At 38.6% G+C, this 21,901-nt stretch overlaps 1 protein-coding gene across 2 annotated transcripts in view; it reads left to right on the plus strand.

The window, feature by feature from the left end:
• The window catches only part of ADGB (androglobin), a 228,747-nt gene that overhangs the window by 131,217 nt on the left and 75,629 nt on the right, over positions 1-21,901 (plus strand). For both annotated transcript variants that reach the window (XM_038395342.2, XM_038395345.2), the window contains 7 exons: positions 1,113-1,227; positions 2,745-2,912; positions 4,325-4,463; positions 5,896-6,030; positions 11,678-11,771; positions 15,911-16,045; positions 19,907-20,060. In XM_038395342.2, the coding sequence (XP_038251270.1) occupies positions 1,113-1,227; positions 2,745-2,912; positions 4,325-4,463; positions 5,896-6,030; positions 11,678-11,771; positions 15,911-16,045; positions 19,907-20,060 (940 nt within the window). The remainder of the gene's footprint in view (positions 1-1,112; positions 1,228-2,744; positions 2,913-4,324; positions 4,464-5,895; positions 6,031-11,677; positions 11,772-15,910; positions 16,046-19,906; positions 20,061-21,901) is intronic.

Genomic DNA, 21,901 nt, shown 5'->3' on the forward strand with positions numbered 1-21,901 from the left:
GAATAATTAATTATGTAGAATTTACAACAGTCAATCTCGGGCATGGGAGTAGAAGTGGGCTTAGGACTCACCCTATGGAGCAGTTTCCATTTCATTCAAAAAGAAAAATTACTTGGGAATCCAAGTGGAAGCTTTCCTCCCACAGTCCACGTAATTGCTAGGAAGTGGTGTACTCTTCCTCCGCAACCAGTTGCAATTGAAAAAAGCAAATTTTAAAAGCTTTGGACCACGTGGATCCTCCTTTATTCTTGTTGCCAGACCTTTGTGAAAGAGCTATTAACCAAAGAAGTTCTCAGACCACCATTCACAAGAGAAAGGAAGAATATGGTGCAGAGTGCCTGATCCTTTCTTGTGTAAACACAAGAAAGAATTCTTCTTCCTTTCAAAACTGGAATTAGCTGTAGTTCCCAAGGGGGCACACTGAACTTCTGTGAATCACCAGCCGATGAGGCTACTCTTGAATGGATTGGGCCCAGAATTAGTGCATAAAAGTGGTTTTATTCTAATCTGGTTTTATATTTAAATTTTCTTATTCGTGCCTATGTCCTTATAGTAATTTTGATTAAAGTAAAGAATAACTTGGACACTGGACTCTTACTTTGGATTTACTTAATACTCTTACTCTTTTACTTAAAAGATTTATTCTTACTTAAATGTAACCAGCTGTGGTCTTTGCTTTTAAATTCTTCTTATAATTATTTATTATTTGTTTCAATCAGTGTCCGGAAAACACTGTACAAACCCAAAAGAAGGCACAGTCCCTGACTTAAAGAGTTTATGCTCTATCCTTATGAAATACTACAGCAATATGTTGTTCTATGTTATAAAAATCACATGTAATCAAACTAAAGCAGAAAATAAATCTAAAACAGTGGCATCTCAGATTACAACCTGTAATTATAACCTCACCAGTAGTTTTAGGAGCCTTTCCTCATGCTCTGCTCAATTACTTATTTGAGAATCAAGTAATTAGCAATTGAGGCTTAAAAGGAGAGGTGGGCCAGAAAAGAATTTCACTGTTGTGAAGTTGGTCCACTGAATGAAAAGGTTGAAGAACCACTGTTCTAAAAGAGAATGCTTTTCTTTTTTGTTATATTTTATTTTTTATGTAGGCGACATGTGTTAATCTTCACTGCAAGTTCCCCCATAGGGCACCATATCCATCTGTGTAGCATGGTGCCATGTGTGTTCGGTGAAGAGGATACTGTTATGCCAAATCTTGACAAGGTACATGTTACCATAACAACGTGTGCAATATTATTACAAGTCATTGACCATTCTTTACTGCAGACTGATCTAATTTTTCTTTTGAATTTTGAGTTTGGAGGATATGCAAGAAAATTCTCTGAGTTGTGCAGAAGGAGATGGACTACAAGTAATTTGTTTAAAAATCTCTTTTCTTACTATTATCACAAAAAGAAATTTAAATCTTAATGTAAATAATGTCAGATCTCTATTTATAGTAGATTTTACTGAATAATAGAATATAAATTCCAAATATATATGGAAGCAAGAGAAACAGTTCTGAGATATTGGAAGTGTGAGGGAGAGAGATGCATATGAAGATGGGCATTATTATAGCTGTGTGATGTAAACGTATAAGCAGGCATTGGATGTTGTTGTGTTTTACATAAAATAGCTGAAAATTCATTCATGTGCCAATATATAATTGGATATTAAAGAATGTAGTGGAAATATTTAAATTGGAGGTAGTGTATTGTCTTCCCTTTTGCAGCATGAAGCTCTGATAGTCATAAAATACATGTAAAGATTATTAAAATATGTTAAAAATGCCTACTTAGTGATGCAAACTGTCGGTCAGGTGAATACATTTTCCCCCATATGGTTGCAAAATGACCAGTAGGCCCCAGAATAGCTTTTGTTCTTAAAATGAACTATTGATTCAAAGGGCTTTGTGATAGCTGTGATTAGAGGCCCTGGGAAGCAGATAACGCTTTCTCAGAGCTGTTGGTTAGGTTGTTTGTCCATCCAGAGAGATGTCTCTTCATTAGTTACACTCAGTCCTTGTTTTCAAGGTTTCCTTTACAAATGATTGGGCCAGAGACTTTTGGGGTTTTTTAAATGAAAGCAGAGTTGTGCAAAAAAAATTTTAAAAGGGGAAATTTTGCAGCCATTTGCACCGCTGCATAATTGCAGGGCTCTGAGAATAGGATATTAAAGTAGCTCATGCAATATTACGGATATTTAGGAAGTTAGATTAAATCTGAGAACTTGATATGTTAAGAAAAAAAAGAGCAACATTTTCAACTTGTCCCCCTTCTCTTTACAAAAGGGAGACTCTGTGGGTGGAACTTCCTTGGCCATAAAAACAATGTAAAACTGCAGTTGCTTCCTGTGGTCTTCTTTCCACAGATTTTTGCAAGAGGAGAAGCTAGTCTCTAGAGTGCCACTCCCAGCTGAATCTCTAGAGTCTCGCATTGAAATTCAGGTGAAGGTTAATACTGCTATGTGCAGCATTCACTTTGACATGGTATTCAACCAAATACTCCTCTAAGAATATATGGATGGGATTAACCAATATTATGTCAGAATGTGTATTTTAGCTAGGAGAAGCCTTCACTTATTCTTTGTACAATATAAACATGCATCTTAATTTTGACTGAACATTCTACAGTGCTTGGTACAAAAGAAGAATAATCAATGCATAATATATTTATATTCTTCATTATCTGATAAACTGATAGCATTTTCCTTCCACAAGCTAGAATGTTCTCTCTCCCCAGGAGAGCTACCGGTTTATAGAACAGGCTACAGTTATCCTGAAAGCTATTGGAAATGTGATAAATAATTTCAGCAGTGAGCCTGAACTTTCCAAGGCCCTGAAGGAGCTGGAACTAACTCACTTCCCTCCCAGCCTCCATGGTACAGGAATAGCTAGAGAACACTTCAAGGTAACGGTTCTAATAATCTGCTTTTTCTAAAAGATTTCACAATATAAAAGAGTGTATATGTTAACATTCATTCTCTTCTTCAAATAAGCTGCTATTATTGTTATTATTATTAGCAAAATTTTCAAAGGGGTCTCTAACTCTGCCCCTGATTCTGCATGCATGGTTTGAAATCCATTATATCTTGCATGTGCAAATGATAGAATTTACAAATACAAACAGAAATTGCCTTTCCTTTTTATATCCAAATTATAATGTATGCAGAACTGTACATGCTAAAATTGGAGACTGTGTTTTGGCAATTTGGCACTGCATGTTTCAAACATCAAAATTCATCAGCTTTTTGAGATCTAATTCAGGATATGAAAGCAAAGAGACTAACCGAAGTTCAGAAAGCAATACACAGCATAATTCCCTACTGTGTCTCAGATTGATGTCTCAGGAAAAAATTGATTTGGCTTTTTGTTATTGAAGACAAGTCAGATTCTTTTTATAGTCACAACATTTCCCTGTTTTTTATTATTTATACTTTCCCTTAAATGTTGTATGCATGTATTTAATTATCTAGATTTTTCTTCAAAACATTAAATAATCATGCTTTTAACATAGAACTTCCTAATGTAATAGCAGCCACTAGAGATATCAAAGTGATTATAACCAAAACCAGCAATATTACTGTTGACTATAATTGGAATTTAGCTTTGCAACCTAACATATTTTCCCAAAATGTTTACAGAAGTAGAATAACTCTATCCTGATTTATTTTTTATTCAACACAACACTTTGTACATTGATTTCAACTTGTGTGACTTGTATACAGCTACCGAACAGCTGATGGAAACGATGATTCATATTTAATCAATTAGATTACTCATTAGAAGTAGGTATTCAATTTTTTACAATCACTGATACAAAACAGAAAGAAGCCAGTCCAATTCACAGTAGTTGCATGTGAAATTGGGGCCAGATTCAAACCTCTCCAATGTTCAGAATTAGGGGAGCAAGTCAGAATCAGAGTTTCGGTTCAGGTTCATCTCTTGTATACACAGGTAGCCAAACGTTTTAATAACCCATGTGCCATTTTATGATAAAGAATCCAAGTCCTATAGGAAGAAATATGTTAGCCATCTCATAAGTGACTGTTTTAAATTTAAAATGAATATGGTACTACAGAGTAAGATAAAAGAATATTTTCCCATTTCTTGCTCCTGAAACTATCTAGGTCTCTAGAGAGAAGTGTTTGTCATATGTATTTGTGCAAAATGGGAGCTCCAAGGCATAGGTTTTGAAATGGAAAAAATAAACAAACATTTGTGGAATATTCTGTATAGAATATTAATGATCAAGAAATATATAAATCAGTTTTCTTGACAAAATAAATGGTTGTCTGAATTTTTTCCTCTTTTTAATTTTAGGTTTTCAATAATGCTTTTGGGCATTTGATCCAACAAGTATTAGGTAATAAGGTTCCTCCCAATTTTGAATTCGCTTTCAGATCCTTCACTTTGGATTTGAAAGCCAACGATGCTCCCATGGAAGACAATGCATCTTCAGGTACTGTGCTGATATTATTAATCATTTTATTCAGATTTGTCTGTCCATTTCTATTCAGGGGGAGCTGGTCACATACCCTATATTTAGATTGCCTAACGTTTGCCATCATAGAAACCCTCAGAACCCCCTATCTCACTCAGTCCGCAGGCAGGATGCACAAAGGGGTAAAATAAGGTTTGCACAGAATTGCAGGCAACTGTAATTCTGGCATTTCCTAACTTTCAAGTGGTTTACTTTGCAACCTAAATAACTTTTTGATGTGACTTTTATGCATATAGTTTATATGTATATAGTCACATATTAAGCCAGAAATAGTGATAAACTGAAAAATTGGCAGGAGGATAGTCTTCCTTCCTCAGGGACTAATGCAGGACACTATCTTCCTGTAGTAGCTCTCTCAAATGAGCCATTTGCTAGCTTGTATAATCATTTACTCACTTCCCAGCTGGATCTGATAATTGAACAAAGCTGGTTGTCCCCAGGCCTGTGGCCCTTAAAGGGGAGGCTTCCCAGTTACAAGGGCTGATTGTCACACATGCAAGACAACTGACTGAAGTCTACCTAGCCTGAAACACTGACAAGACCTCAGACTCACAGAAGGGGCAAGATCAGACTGGGGTGAAGGGGGCAGCTTAGGATGTTAGTTATTTTGCAAAGATCTATAATGCTGTAGTGCTTTTTAAGAGTATAATGACTGTGATTAAGAAATTCTTTTGCTAACCCTGTGTCACAATAATGACATTTAAATTGTCATCCATAGGATTCAATACAAGATTCCTTTGGGATAAATGGGGCAGTTCACATATGGGTTTTTGTTTTAGACTGTCTGCAGAAGTGAAAATTGTGGCTCCCTCATTTAGGTTGAGTTGAATTTTTTGTATTTAAACAATGTTGATGTTCAAATTGTTAGGCTTCATAATTAACAAAACCATTCAGATTAATACAGGCACTTCCTACCTTTTGGCGCTCTTGTTTCAGTCTGTCTGTAGAATCTGACATCACTCCATCAGTTTATATTTGGTTAATATTTTGTAGGTTATTTTCCAGCTAGAACAAGAGACTTAAATTAAATGCTCTGACGCAAGATGGCTCCCACTAAGGAGAAATACCAGCTTACCAAATCACTGTGAGCTGGACAAATTTGACCCATGACATTAGTATAGTAGTTGCATAATAACATCATGTAATTACACAATAAATACATGTCCCCACTTGGTTATATCTTGATAACAGTGCTTTAACTTACGTTGGTTCTTATATAGTAAAATTTATAACAGGATGATGGAATAGCATAAATGGAAGCTTTATGAGCAAATCAAGGCATTTCTGAAATATAGCTCACATAGTTTTTTAACTCTCAAGCAGTTATAGTGCTTGTAGTCTTCACATCACACCCTATTTACAGTATTGTTCATTGTTCTTTTTCTTTCAGAGGTGATAGAGCTAAATATTCCTGTTGCTTGGCAGAACAGAACTCCAACTTCTGAAGAAGAAGCTGCAGTGCTTAAACTGCAAAGCAATTGGAGAGGGACCTATATTAGGCAATTGATAAATGGCAGAAAACCAGGTAGGCCTTTAAAATCTTATTTTAAGGGTTTAGTGTTTCACCATATTATTTTATCTGTGCTACCTTCTTACTAGTTATCTGAAAATTTGATAAAAAATTGTACTAGGAGTGCAGTGAAATATTATAGATGAAATGAAGATGGCTGATTAAATTGAACATACTGCTTGACACAGAGCCTGCTGTGACACTCAGGATATGTCTACACTGCAATCGGAGAAGCAATTGCAGCTCATGTAGGCATAGCTGAGCTACCTTTAATCTAGCTAGAGCAGCTAAAAATAGCAATGAAGATGCAGTGGCACGGCCCACAGCATAGGCTGTACAAGTCTGCCCGGAACTCTGGTACATACTTGCATGGCTAACCCATGCTGCTACATCTTCACTGCTGCTTTAGCTGCACTAGCTAAATTATAGCTAGTGCAGGTGTGTGTACCTGAGCTGCAGCTACACCACCAACTGCAGTGTAGACATACCCTTAGTCACATCAGTGATGCTAGAAATTCGCCATGGTCCTGACTTAAAGCTCATTAAGTCAATGGAAAGGCTGCCATTGATTTCAGTGGGCTTCGGATCAGGGCATAGTTTTGGTTAGCTCAGAATATTGTGACAGGTTTAGTTTGTGGAAAGTGGAATATAATTTAGTTATTGAAATATCCGTTTCCTCAGAATAAAATTATATTAAGCCACAAAATGAAACTGTTCACTTAAAAATAATACTATTCCTTTAAACAACTGTAATGCATTTCTGAGAAGTATTCCCACAAATCTCTACAAATAAAACAAGAGCTCAAATAGTTAACATTTTATTGTCATTCTTACATAAAGGCTTATGTATGTTTTACTAAAAATATTTGAATATTTTGATGCCCACTTGTGATCAAACATACAGTAGCATTTTCAAGAGAATATGTATGAACAGCTGGCATAGGTGAATCATAAAGAGATTAAGAAAATATAAAGAGTTCTCCTTTTTAGGTTTGCAAATTACATATTATATATCCACATTTTGTTTTGTGTTTGTTTATTTTTGAAATTAAGATAGTGAAGAAGAATAACCGTCTGAGTTTAGGTCAGTAGTAAATCTAAATGTCACTGGCAAAATATTTCATACATCTTATTCTGACTGGGAAAGAGACTTTGATAAGAATAGTATGAGCAGATTGGGAGGTGGGGAGAGAGACACTGTACATCTGAGAAATATGTGGGCAACTATAATATAAAAATTGATGTTAAAAATTACAAATAAGTGTATGATAAAACAAGGTTTTTCATCATTCATACCCTAAAAACTGCTTAATCACAGACAGATCTACATCAGAGACTTAACAGCGGAGGTGAGCAGAAAGTCCAAGAATGTATCAGCATAATGGATCTTTCAAATCCTAATGGTGATGATAATAAATAAATTTGCATATCTACATCTGGTGATCTCAAAGCACTTTATTGATGTTAATGAGTTAGCCTCACAATAACCTTGTAAGGAAGGTAGTTGTAATTAACCCCATTTTTCAAATGAGGAAATTGAGGTACAGGGATTAAGGGCTTAGTTTTCAAAAGGGCAAAAATCCAAGATCTTGGGCAAAAATACAAAAATATATTTAATGCTTTAGTTGTACTGAATCTTCTTAATCTTTTCCTAATATATTGCATGTGTTAGAGGCATATAACATGAATATTGTCCCTATGTGTATTTCATATGAAACAGTCCTGCAAATTAAATAAAACTGTGCAAGTCTCACATGACGTAGTGCAATTTTTTCTTGTAAATATTATATAGCTGATGATTCAGTCAAGTCCTAACTTTCTTCTGAAGCAGGTGAGCATCGAACTTTCAGATGTGTCTGGCATTTCCTTTCCTGTAGTGGCCCATTCGTATAAGAAGTTTTTATGCTGCTATTGGGTGGTTTCAAGTGGGCTTTGTGCCCCCACATTCTGTCTGTTCTCCTATCTATACACTTCATCGGACTAAAGAACCATGGTGATCTTTCCAGCCAGGGCAGGAAAAAGGGCGCACTGGGTGCCAAGGCAACAGTTGTCATATGATTACAATATTCTGACAGCTCGTGAGTGCCTTGGCACAGAAAACTGTCCTGTGAGAAACACATGCTTCATGGGTACCACCTCCTTCAGTAATACACCATCCCTCTCAGGTTGACTCTTCCCTTTGACTGATTGCCAGCGCCACCCTTATGGAGGCTTTTTCTCTCCATGCATTGTGCATTCTATGCCTGGGTCAATCTTGTCGTCTTTGGTCAGGCACCCTCTCTCTCCTTCAAATCTTTCCTTTAAGATCCACCTTTTCAAGCAATTCCACATGCATTCTTTTCCTCGTCCATAATTCCAACACTCTCCCTCTCCTGAACTGTTATCCCTAGTCTTGTCTTATTTAGGCTCTTTACTCCAAATAATTTAATGCCTATCTTATTTATGTCTGGCAAGCACCATATAAATTAACAGTGCTTCAGTCTATATTCACCATTCTGTTCTTCTGGAGATTTAGCTTTTCATGTGTCAGTTGCCAAGTGGGTTTTTCCTAACTCTTCTCTTTTGCTTGTCTCTACCTCTTCTTTCTAAAAAAAAAAAAAAAAAATGAGGAGTACTTGTGTCACCTTAGAGACTTACAAATTTATTCGGACATAAGCTTTCATGGGCTAAAACCCACCTCATCGGATGCATGCCGTGGAAAATACAGTAGGAAGATATATATTATGATAGACCCAGGCCAGTTGGGTACAGCAGAGTAGCAGAAGGTAGATCTACTGGCCACTGGATTAACAGTTTTCTGTTTCCTGATGACCAGAGCAGGGGCTGCTCCAGGCTAATGAGAACACCTGATTCCAATTAACCTGCAAAGAGTCAGGTGAGGCCATTAAGCTAATGTGACCACCTGACTCTAATTAAGGCCCCTCTGATAATATAAAAGGGCTCACTCCAGTCAGGCAGAGAGGAGCGGAAGTGCAGCTGAAGGGCTGGTTAATGAAGACATAGGTAAGGGAACACTAAGGTAAGGGTGAAGAAGGGAGAAGCAGGAGAGCTGTGGGGAAGTGGCCCAGGGAAATGTAGGAACTCTGGCAGTAAAAGGTTGGCTGCCAACAGCTGCTACCATTAGGGTCCCTAGCCTGGGTTCCCCCAACCCACCACTACAGAAACACCTCCTGGGAGGGGAAAACAGGCCAGGACAGGAGGCTAAACTGTTTTGGCATGAGGCTGTAGGAGCAACAGAGACTGTGGAAATTCTCTCACCAACCTCCATTGCTGGCTTATGATGGAAAGGGCTCAGTAGACTATATCCCTAGCCCTAGAGAGAGAAGGGCTACGTAGAGGGTTGCAGTGAGCCTCTGAAGCTAGCATAAACCACCTGGAAGCGCGGGACACATGGGGACAAGGTCGGAGCTCTGCCACAATATACACAAAAAACATGAAAAAATGGGTGTTGCCATACCAACTGTAATGAGACCAATTAATTAAGGTGGACTATTATCAACAATAGGAAAAAAAACCTTTTGAAGTGATAATCAGGATGGCCCATTTCAAACAGTTGACAAGAAGGTGTGAGTAACAGTAAGGGGGGAAAATTAGCATGGGGAAATAGTTTTTACTTTGTGTAATGACCCATCCACTCCTAATCTTTATTCAAGCCTAATTTAATGGTGTCCAGTTTGCAAATTAATTCCAATTCTGCAGTTTCTCGTTGGAGTCTGGTTTTGAAGTTTTTTTGTTGGAGAATTGCAACTTTTAGGTCTGAAATTGAGTGACCAGGGAGGTTAGAGTGTTCTCTGACTGGTTTTTGAATGTTATAATTCTTGATGTCTGATTTGTGTCCATTTATGCTTTTGCATAGAGGTCCAGTTTGGCCAATGTACATGACAGAGGTACCCGCATTGCCCCACAGTATGCCAACATTTTTATGGCTGACTTAGAACAACGCTTCCTCAGCTCTCGTCCCCTAATGCCCCTACTCTATTTGCACTACACTGATGACATCTTCATCATCTGGACCCATGGAAAAGAAGCCCTTGAGGAATTCCACCATGATTTCAACAATTTCCATCCCATCATCAACCTCAGCCTGGACAAGTCCACACAAGAGATCCACTTCCTGGACACTACTGTGCTAATAAGGGATGGCCACATAAACATCACACTATACTGGAAACCTACTGACCACTATACTTACTAACATGCCTCCAGCTTTCATCCAGACCACATCACATGATCCATTGTCTACAGCCAAGCTCTACGATATAACCACATTTGCTCCAACCCCTCAGACAGAGACAAACACCTACAGGATCTCTATCATGCATTCTTACAACTACAATACCCACCTGCTGAAGTGAAGAAACAGATTGACAGAGCCAGAAAAATACCCAGAAGTCACCTACTACAGAACAGGCCCAACAAAGAAAACAGAATGCCACTAGCCGTCACCTTCAGCCCCCAACTTAAACCTCTCCAACGCATCATCAGGGATCTACAACCTATCCCGAAGGACAGTCCCTAACTCTCACAGATCTTAGGAGACAGGCCAGTCCTCGCTTACAGACAGCACCTCAATCTGAAGCAAATACTCACCAGCAACCACACACCACACAACAAAAACACTAACCTAGGAACCTATCCATTGCCAACTGTGTCCACATATCTATTCAAGGGACACCATCCTAGGACTTAATCACATCAGCCCTATCAGAGGCTCGTTCACCTGCACATCTACCAATGTGATATATGGCATCATGTGCCAATAATGCCTCTCTGCCATGTACAGTGGCCAAACCAGACAGTCTCTACACAAAAGAATAAATGGACACAAATCAGACATCAAGAATTATTACAGTTGGTATGGCAATACCCATTTTTTCATGTTCTCTGCATATATACATCTTCCTACTGTATTTTCCACTGCATGCATCCGATGAAATGGGTTTTAGCACACGAAAACTTATGCCCAAATAAATTTGTTAGTTTCTAAGATGACACAAGTACTACTCTTTTTTATTCTTTTTTTTTTGCTGATACAGACTAAAATGGCTACCACTCTGAAACCTGTCTTCTTTCTCAGTTCTTACTTCTCTCCACTGTTTTCCTTGTCTTTTACTCATTTTATTTTTCTTCTCTCCCTCTAGTCTTTCATAATTATTTTTTCTTCTTTCCCATATACCTATCCTATTTTCTCTCCTACTGTCCCATACACTTTTCTTTTTTTCTCCAGTCTTCATTCTTTTTCTAGTTCCTTGCATGTAGATTATGGTATTAACTACAAGGAAAAGTCAATATAATTAAGCTTATAGTTAAATGTTCTGATCATTGCCTCTACTGATCACTGAAGTTATTTCATCTCTCTGCAGCATGTTATAATTTATATGGGGATGTGTACTTCAGTAAAAGGGACTGATCACATTGCTCTTCACTATAGCAGGAGAGCTGATCAGCATGTGACAAGGAGAATGATGATGATGATACTGGAAATTCAAAGGAGAAAATAGTTTCCAGAAGTGCAAGAATTCTGTAAAATTTAAAATGAGACTATAACTTGATTCAGAACATGACTGACTTGCCTCAATTTTTTTCACACTTTTTTTTTAAAGAACAATGAAAAAGTTAAATATTTTGTGATTTTTTTCTAACGCATTTTGTTATTTTTCAGGTACTAAGGAGAATACTAATGTTAAAGAAACTCTGCAAAAATTATGGACTTCGATTGAATCAAATATTGAACAGTGTGGTGTAACTCTACTGAGGTATTATATAATAAATGAAAATTTTATATTGCAGCCTGTTCCGCACAACTCTTTGTATAACCATACAGCCAATGTTTTATCAAAATAAATACGATGAAAGAGTGACTTGTTTTGAAATTTTCAAAACGTTGTTAAACATACAAAGCATTTGAGATTTTCAAAGAAGGTATAATGTATAGGCTTTATTCTGTTTCCCATTGCACCTCAAAAACATCTACCAAATCTATTATTTGAGCTGGAGTATTGCCTCCCTGCTATCTTCTTTGTTGTGTTCACAGCTTGGGTATTCTACAGTAAATTTTACTAATGTAAATATGGTATTGATCTTTTGGTAATTGTCCACTAAGTTGCTTTAAAAAAAAGTATGGAGTCATGTAACCCTTTCCTTTAGGGAGACCTTGTCTGCACTAGAAAATTAGCAATAGTTACACTAACTACTTTTGCCAGCAAACCCTCCTAGTGGAAATGCAGCTTATATTGCAGTATGGCTTACACCAGTTGCCCAGACAAAATAAGTTATACCACTTTTTTGTAATATAAAAATATGCCACTTTTTTAGTGATATAATTGCTTCTACACTAGGACTTTTGCCATCATAGCTATGTTGGTTAGGGATGTGATTTTTTTTCACATTCCTAACCAACATAGCTATGTTAGAAAAACTTAAAAAACCTAGTTCAAGCTGGAGCCTTCTTTGCAACAGCACAAAGGAGGCTACCTAAGGGCCCACCTTCCTCCAGAGTCCACCAGTCCTGGACTCATGGCAAAGTCTTTGTTAGAAACTGAGGGGGGGAAATGTTGCAAGGATTTCTCCCTGGCATTTCAGAACTTAATTAGCCCTGGCAGGGCTGACATAAATTCTCCCACACAAATAAGGAAATGACCAAAAATAGACACAAGAGAAAAAATACCTAAATAACTTAAACAAAAAGTGATAAAATATTGATACTAGGGTTCCTTGTATAACTGCATTAAATTAAATCATATTTTGGATTATGTTTAAAGTTAATGATGGCAAAGTTTGGCTCCACTGTGTGACTTTGACTCTTTGTTCAAGTGAAACGGGCATATTATCATCCATGTGACAGGTTGGATCCACCTTCCGGGCTGCCACCTGATGTACTGGGGACCCACTGAGCCTACCCATTCCATGAGTCTGGGCTTCCTCATCCTGTCCTGCTGCGCGCGCGCACACACACACACAGGTAGGGACACACCCAGCTGTAGAATTACACAGAGTCTGCAATCAACTCTGTGCAGGAAGATTCAGCTCAGGGATTACCCAGCATTCAAGTGCACACACCCTCTGGAGTGTAAACCCAAAATCGTACTGTCTTGCGCTGTATAGAGATTTATACAACGTACGCTCATGAAATTCACTCTCCCTCAATGTGGAGGAAGTTATGCACAGCTTCCCACCCCCCGCACTCCCCCAGTTATGAATTGCACAAACTGGGTTTTAGAATAAACGAAAAACAAGTTTATTAACTACAAAAGGTAGATGTTAAGTGATTATAAGGGATAGCAAAGAGAATAAAGCAGATCACCGAGCAAATAAAACACATGCAAACTAAGCTTATTACACTAAATTAACTGGATAATATTAGCAAATTCCTAAATGTTGTTTTATGCAGGTTGCAGAGTCCCTTGAAGGTAAACTGCAGCTTAAATCTCCAGGTATTCCTTTCACAGTCTAGATCTTTCTCACTTGGGCTCAGCGGGAATCCTTTGTTTCCCAGTTTGACCTCCCACCCCCCTCTAAATGGAAAAACATTAGAAGTCCAAGATGAGGTCTAGTACCAGGTGACATGATCACCTGACACTGTAGTGTCAAAGCAGCATCCCAGGAAACTTCTCAGGAAGGAGGGAGATTAGTATCTTCAAAGTCCTATTGTCCTTTCTAATGGCCCATCTAGGCTGATTGCATACTGTCTGGTGGGCATTCCCAAGTGTACATACAGTTGTAATTGTTACATAATCAATATTCCTAACTTCAGATACAGAAATGATACATGCATACAAATAGGATAATCATATTCAGTAAATCATAATCTTTCCAATGATATCTCACATGACCCATCTTGCATAAAATTCATCTTAGTTATGCCATATTCATATCATAAGCATATTTCTATGAAGAATAGGGGTGTAATGTCACAGGGCAAATGCCATGCAGCATTGCATCGCCTGAGCAATACCTATTCAAACGTGTCTTGATTTGTACACTGTCTTCCTATAAAATACTATGTCTAATTCAAGATCTCTGTCCTTATCTTCAAGGCTTGAGCTGGGCCCAGGATACCTAAAAAAACCCTAAATCTCAGAGCCTGTCCAAGAGTTAGTGGGTTTGTTATAACATTACTTTAATAACGAAAAAGATCAGTCATTTACTTACATATGAAAACAGTTATTCAAGGAACAATTCACGGTAGCAGCAGAGAGCAGAAGCACCAACTTTCTCTTTCTCTCTCTGTGCTCCCTTCTCTATCATATTGACCCACCAGCAGAGACAGTAGCCAGAACTTACTCTCCCATTCTTCCCAGAGCAAATCATTGACAGAGGCAACAGCAAAGAGTATAGGTTGCTGCCTTTTTGCTGTCCCTCATCCTGCTCTCCTGCATCCCCAGTGAAATAAAGCACCATCAGAGACCAATCTTCCACTTTGTTCCATTTAAAAAAACCTCCTTTTGCATAATGTTAAACTCCTAATGGCCCTAACACACGCAATGACAGCATGCAATATCCTCCTTCACAGGTGATCCATCCATCTAGAAAGGACTATTGGGGAGATCATGGTCAGAGTCCCTCAGAGAGGCAGCTCAGTGGAGAGAAGCTTTGACACCCAAGTGCTCTCCCTATATTTATATCTGCTTCTCCTTTGAGTTCCCTTGTAGTGGGGAGGTCTGCATAGCGCAGTGGTTCTCAAACTTTTTCACTGGTGACTCTTTTCACCCAGCAAGCCTCTAAATGAGACCCCCCTTATAAATTAAAAACACTTTTTTTTTATATTTAACAGTATTGTAAATGCTGGAGGTGAAGCAGGGTTTGGGGTGGAGGCTGACAGCGTGTGACCCCCCACAGAATACCTTGTGACCTCCAGGGGTTCAAAACCCCCAGTTTGAGAATCCCTGGCATAGAGCAATTTTTTTTGTGTTTTAGGTCAGCTACTGCTAAGAGCATGCTCTTCTTTGACATCTATCATAACTCCTGTCTTGCTTTTACTAAGCAAGACTCAAAGAGGTTGTTTTTTCTTAGAGGTGGTTTTCACTTTGACCACGGTTGGCTCCTGTAATTCCTCTCTTTTTCTTCTTTTCAGTTTTCTGCCTTCCCTTTGCTTTTTCCGTTCACTTATATGTATTATACCTTGGTGCCTCAAGCTATGTATCAGGTGACATTTTCGACATTGTTTTTATTACTGGAGGTTATTGGTAAAAATACATTGAACCAATTCAGTGATCAGATTGATTATGACCTTCATCAAGAACAACAACTTGGGTGGGAACTTACTTATCTCATTTACAACTTTGTAGCTATGATCTTGGATTCTTCCTGTGAGAAAGGAGTCCTTCTGGACACATTTGAAATGTAGGATCCTTGGGTTTGCTTTAAAGTGCTTCTTGTTCAAAGAAGTGTTTTAAAGGTAAAATTAAGCTTTTAATCTTCAAATGGGGCCTCAGAAGAAAAACTACAAGATGGCAGCATGATGGGAGGGAAAGGAAACTACAGTGGATGATTAGAAATTGTAAAGAAGTTTTGTAAAAGCAATGAAATGTTGGGGTGCTACATGCAATTGGTCTTTGGCCTCATGCCACTCAGGAGATATGCCATAATCACAATATGAACACAGATGTGACAACCGTCCCCTATTGGTCATTAGGAGAGACTGAACCCAGGACTTCTAGCTTCAAAGCACAGGACTTGAGGTAAAGGAGTATCATCATTAACTGTTAGCGGTAGTAGGTTGTTATCCTTTCATATGGACCAGCCAGTAGGGAAAGATATATAACACACACTGTACCAATGGGTCACATATACCCTGGTGTTCTTCCTTTCATGTAGAAGCTGAAGTTAAGATCTATATCTTCTCCTTATTACATTTAAGTATTCATCTCTTTTATTTTTATCTTTTGTTTTTCAGAGAAATGTTTAAAAGCAACTGTAAGTTGATCAAAAAATACCCCTGCTATGATGATGAATGGGCTAAAACAACTTTTGCTGATTATGCTGTAACGTATTTTGATCAGCCACCAAATTTTTGGTTTGTGCTTTTTAGGTGAGTTTCAAATATTCTTATGTGGAAATAATTTATTATAGAGAAGCAGTAGCCTCTACACATTCAAAGTTGCAGCCAGCTTTTAATATAAAGCCTTATTTTACCTCACCTAAAACTCTGTTTTGGAAAATTGGATGGGCATGAAATTGCCAAAAATTAGTCTGAAGGCAATGGAGAATGTCTGTGAAAGTTTGAAAACAATTCATTTAACTGGTTTTGAATTACAGGTAAAAAAATACTCTGACTTGGGTGTCTCCGTTTTTGGGTGTCCAACTTGAGGCACCATAAAGGGGCCTAATTTTCAGATGGCAAGTGCTCAGCAATTTTGGGAAACATCAAACCTTTCAAGGTGTCAAAAGTTGGATATCCAAAATCACTAATCAGTTGTTCGAATTTTGGCCACATTATTAAATGAATTCAGATTTTTTTAAAATAAAATGACTATTTTGATAGTAGAAGTAATGTTATTTTAAAACTTCTGTGAAAGTATAAACAATAAAGAATAAAAAATAATCAACTATGACATTGGGTTTTAAAAACAACCTTTTTAAAATTTAAGTCTAGAATGAGAAACTACAAAAAAGAGACCATGTTACATCATCTTTGTCTTCTCCTTTTTCCTGCTAGCTGGGCTCAGGTCACCAGATCAGTTTTTACAGGCTTGTCTGGCCAGTGCTCACTCCATATCCACTCTGTCCTCCCGTACAGAGTCAGTCTACCATTTTCTTGGCTTTTGTCTTGATCTTTGCACGCAAACTCTAGTGGCAAATGCCTCCCTATCAGGATTTACTTCATCCATCCTTCATACATGCTATCACATGGTGGTTCCCTATCAGTCGTTTCTTACCTTAAGTACAGACAACACCCACTCCAGATCTCCTTCACCACCAGCTATTCCAGCAGGCCACCACCACTAATGCTATTTACGTTTTATAACTCCCAGTCAGCTCTCCAACTTGCTTCTGAGGAAGGGAGCAGTACTAGCAGCAGCCACCTCTGCCTTTCTTCAGGTTCTTAGCTCCCCAACCCAGGGCTTCCTTCCTCTCCATTTATCTGCTCCCAGCTGTTGGGGTTACTTCGTCCTCTAATTAGCCCCTCAGCTATAGCTCCACTTGTTAATTGATCCTGTAAGTAGGTCTCAATTAACCTATATTGGTGGGGATTTGAATGACAGGATACTGACTGCACCCCTGTTACACATGCCCATATCATCTCATCTCAGCCTCCTCTCTTGCATCTTCTCTCTGATACTGCAGACCTTGGTCTCACACCTGATAACATTCTGCATTTGGTCCAGTAATGCCACCTCTTCACTGTCCTAGGACATCTCATTTCAATGGTGTCAGGTCTTCTCAAGAGCTTCTCTTTAGTTGTCAATGTCTCTGATACATACAGAAGAGTGGTCTTATTGTGGTTTGGTATAATTGTCCCTGAAGTAGCCTGGGCATGTGGTTATCATAGATCTCTCCACTTATCTTGTGCCAGACTTTTCCCATGCTCAGCAGCCTTGCCTGCTGTTCTCTGTTGATTTCTCCATTTGCTTCTAACCAGCCTCCACAGTTCTTCAGTGTATAATCCTGATTTATGTACTGGCCCTCAATATTGATATTCATCTGTCTTGGTTTCGTGCAAGTCACTTGCATGATTTCAGCTTTTTCTGTACTCATTTTTAGGCCATAGTTCGTTAGTTCCCTGTTCTAGACATAAATCACCGAACCAGCTCTTCCTCCTGTTGGCCATTAGCAAAGTTATCATCTGCATAGATAACCTTTGTTGGCCATTAGCAAAGTTATCATCTGCATAGATAACCTTTGTACCACCTTCCATTTGGCTTTGCCTACTTATGAAGTCCATCAAAATTATGAATAGTAATGGAATAAGCATAGATCCCTGGTGGAGTCCAGTCTTCACCTCAAAACCCCCTGTTGCACTGAAAGGCATCTAACTTTTTATCTTGGAACTATGTGACAAGGTATACCTCCCTGCTGGAGGCCTCACAGCCCTACCTTATCCTGCCCCAGGAAAGAGCAGTAGAGGTGAGTCCTCCAGGCTGCCTCAAGTGACTGCAAGGAAGCAGCCAATCAGAGTCCAGCAAGCTCATATGAAAAGGAGATGCTGGACAGAGAAGGATCAGTTGCTGGCAGGGACCAGGGGAGCAAGAAAGGTGCTCCTGGCTGGCTGCAGGAACTCAAGAAAGACTTCAGCCTTGGAGTAAGGGTGAAGGTGATGGTGGGGAAGTGGCCCAGGGAACAGTAGCAACAGCAACAGAGTAAATAGTTGAAGGGAAACAGCAGGTGGCTGCTACTTTATAGTGTCCCTGGGTTGGGACCTGGAGTCATGGACAGCCCTGGGTCTCCCCACCAGCCATTGAGGAAGTGCCTTAAGCCCTGAGTGACTCAGCTGGAGAGTTGGGGCAATAGGTGAAGAGTCTCCAGGGAGGAAGCCCTTGGGCATTGCTTCATATCAGAGCAGGGACAATTTAAGAGAGCCCAGGGAGGGCTGCAGGAAGAGACCAACCAAGGGTATTGTGATAGGCCCTGTTGGACTTGTACCCCAGAAAGGGTTTGTTGTGTTCACATATGAACTGTGTGTGACTTAGCCAGCGAGCAGCTGAATAAAGAGCACGTGCATGCACATATTCGATAGAGGGAGCTCATGAGAAGCAGGTGGGCCCCGTAACAAACCATCATACAGACCCATCACTGTCTGGACAAGTGCCTCTAGTACTCCATAGGAGCATAGCAGGGGCACCAGCAGTCATCTAGATACTAGGTAATCATTCAAATGCTTTCTCCCTCTATAGGTCCTTCTCCAATTGCTTTGCAGTTTAAGCACTGCTTTCTCCTAATCGATGAAAGCCTAACCATGCTTGACATTTCCCTCCAGTTTCTTTTCCACCAGCTGTCTGGTGAACATCTGTAGTCTCTTTCCTTTTCTAAAACCAAACAGCTCCTTTCCTAAAACAGGCTCCACTATTCAATGAATGCTACTATCTGTGTTTCTCTCTAACAATTTCATGCAGTGGGACAGCAGCTTAATTCCTCGGTACTTTGAACAGTTGTGTATGTCACTTTTGTATTTGCATATTGGTATCACTATGGGCTTTCTACAGTCTCTTGGGATTATCTGCTCTCTCCAAACTGCGTGCAGGTCTCATGTGAGCCAGTATACACCAATCAACCTATATTACAAGATCCATATTACATAAGGAGCATATAATAATGAGCATATTTTGCATCACATTATGATAAGTAAGCTACAACACATGTAAGCATGTGTGTCTATATTAGTTACTTGCACATTTTGGGGGTCCAGTGCTTTCAATCACTGAAGTTCAAGTATCTGCTATAACTGACTATTTGAATTGTATTTTTTACAATTAAAGAAACTTTTAACATATTTTTACATTTTTCCCCCCAAAGTGAAATTGCAATTTAAAAGATTTTTAAACAAATAATGTTTGTAACCCTATAAAATTAGTTTATATTCAGATTTTTAAAGATTGCAACGCCTGCAGCTAATTATTGTTGTTGATGGCTTTGTTGGAGGTGGGGTTAGTTAGAACAAAACTACACAACATCTAGCATTTCTAATTTTGAGCAGCTGGAAGGTACACACATACACACACACACAATTATTGAAAAAAGAAAAGGAGTACCCGTGGCACCTTAGAGACTAACAAATTTCTTAGAGCATAAGCTTTCGTGAGCTACAGCTCACTTCATCGGATGCATTTATTATTTACACAATTTACACAATTTACACAATTATTGATATATTACAGCATCTACTTTATTAGTGAAAAGCAGTTTGAAATTGAAAACATTTTTCAAAAGAGCTGTTACCTCTCTTTTACTGTAGGGAAACATTTCATGTGACAGAAGATATGCTTGTAGTGCCAAAGGTATACACAACCATCCCTACCTGTATGCTCCATGTTGTAGATAATGACACACTGGAAGAAATGCCACGCATCTTTCTCAAAGTGGCTCCTCATGTTTATACCAAGAATAAGGTAAGTCCAAACATCTCTGGAGTACAACATCACTATAGAAATAATAATGGTAGTTATAAAGATATAGGCCAAGCTCCTGTAACTGCACAGGACTTGCACATATCTCAAAAGCACACATAATTTTAATTTATCTGGTTGGTCCAGAAAAGAGGCTTCCACAGCAGCAGTTCGATTCCAAGCCTCTTCCACTGCAGAAAATACCTTTACCTTTCCTCGAAGTTTGCTGTTATCTCCAAAAGAGGATCAGTCTCGCAACTTCCCTAGCTAAAGTATTGCTGCATTTATCCCTGACACTATAGTGGTAATTGCTAATCCTATTTCTCTATTGGACCTAATATGTAGTATGGAGGAGAAGGAACAAACCTATGAATCTAGCACAAATAGTCTTTCATATATGGGAGACAGGGGTATGCCACCCAACTACTATGATGCTGGCAACGATGAGGCTAATATCAAGGCATGTGCATTTTCACATGCAGTATTTGGTTACTATGACCCCAATGCTGACTCCTAGTTACTGTTTTAGACATGGTTCCACATAACTGCCTGAATTACTTCAGAAACATTAATGTATTAAAGTTAACACTCTTAAAAATTAGCTTTTAAGGGTAAATTTTCAAAAACTGAAACTTAGCATGTATCTGCAAAACCTACACAACACCCAAATAGGTAATTTCAGATGAAAATGATGTATTTAAGTGTGCAGTATTTAAGATATAAATGATGTGTGCAAATTGTCGATTGTGCAGACAACGGGTAGGAAGATGGCAAGCCTAGACTACCAATTTTTTTAAAAAAATTAGCTCATTCAACAGGTAACTTGTCTTCTACTCCCTCATTCCACCCTTTAGTCTGTTCCTTCCACTATTGCGTGAGATGTCTTAGACAAGGAATGTATTTGCATTTGTTTGTATAGCACCGAGCACAGTGAGGCCCGATCTTTTTCTGAGCCTCTAGGCGCAGCTGTAATACAAATATTAACAATTTTTGTTTGCTGGCATAGTTTTCAGGAACAGTACACCTTTAATCTGAGTCACTGTTTATTAATGTTTTAGTTTTGAGAAATGTAAACATTGAGACTTCACTCAATCTTCAACATCAAAGTAGCAATGATGTGCATGTACTGAGACATATACCTCATAACTCATTCCTTAAAAATGACAACTTGACTGTAATCAAGTATTTGTAGAAATGCGCATTATAAGATGAATTGTACAATATTGTAAAGCTTATATATATTATTTAAATTAGTAAATTGATTTTTGGGAGGGAGCCTGAGCAGGTGTTCCTTTTTAAGTACTGGATAAAATCGCATAAAAATAAACTTAAATGTTTGTAGGAATCAGTGTTTTACAGTTCTTTGAGTAGTAACCCTATGTGCCTTTGATTGGTGATTTCTCATAGCAGTCAGTGTCCATTCGACCCATCCATGCGTGTTACTCCACCTTATGTTCCATACCATTGCTATATAGTAGTGTCTGGGCTAACTATCGTCAGTTCCTTCTCCACCACCCCAGCTTGAGATGGAGCCTTAGCTAGCTGTCCAGGTTGAGTATTTTTTCTGTAGTTTGTGTATATAGTAGTTAGTTATATATTCATTTCTTTTTTACAAAAATATTTTTAAAAATTAAGTAAATTTTATATATATTTGCTTTTATATAAATCTTTTAGGTAGTTTCCCCCCAGGGGAGTGACTTTTTTCTCCCTTTCCAAGGGTATGCCCAGGTATCCCAGAAACAATAATTGCCTGTCACGCCAGGAGGCAATCCTGGTAAGTGATAGACATGCCTGCTGCATCCATTGCCTTGGGGAATCACTCATTCCCCAAAAGTGAAACTTCT

The sequence above is a fragment of the Dermochelys coriacea genome, chromosome 3 (assembly GCF_009764565.3).
Source record: "Dermochelys coriacea isolate rDerCor1 chromosome 3, rDerCor1.pri.v4, whole genome shotgun sequence".
Classification (NCBI taxonomy): domain Eukaryota; kingdom Metazoa; phylum Chordata; order Testudines; family Dermochelyidae; genus Dermochelys; species Dermochelys coriacea.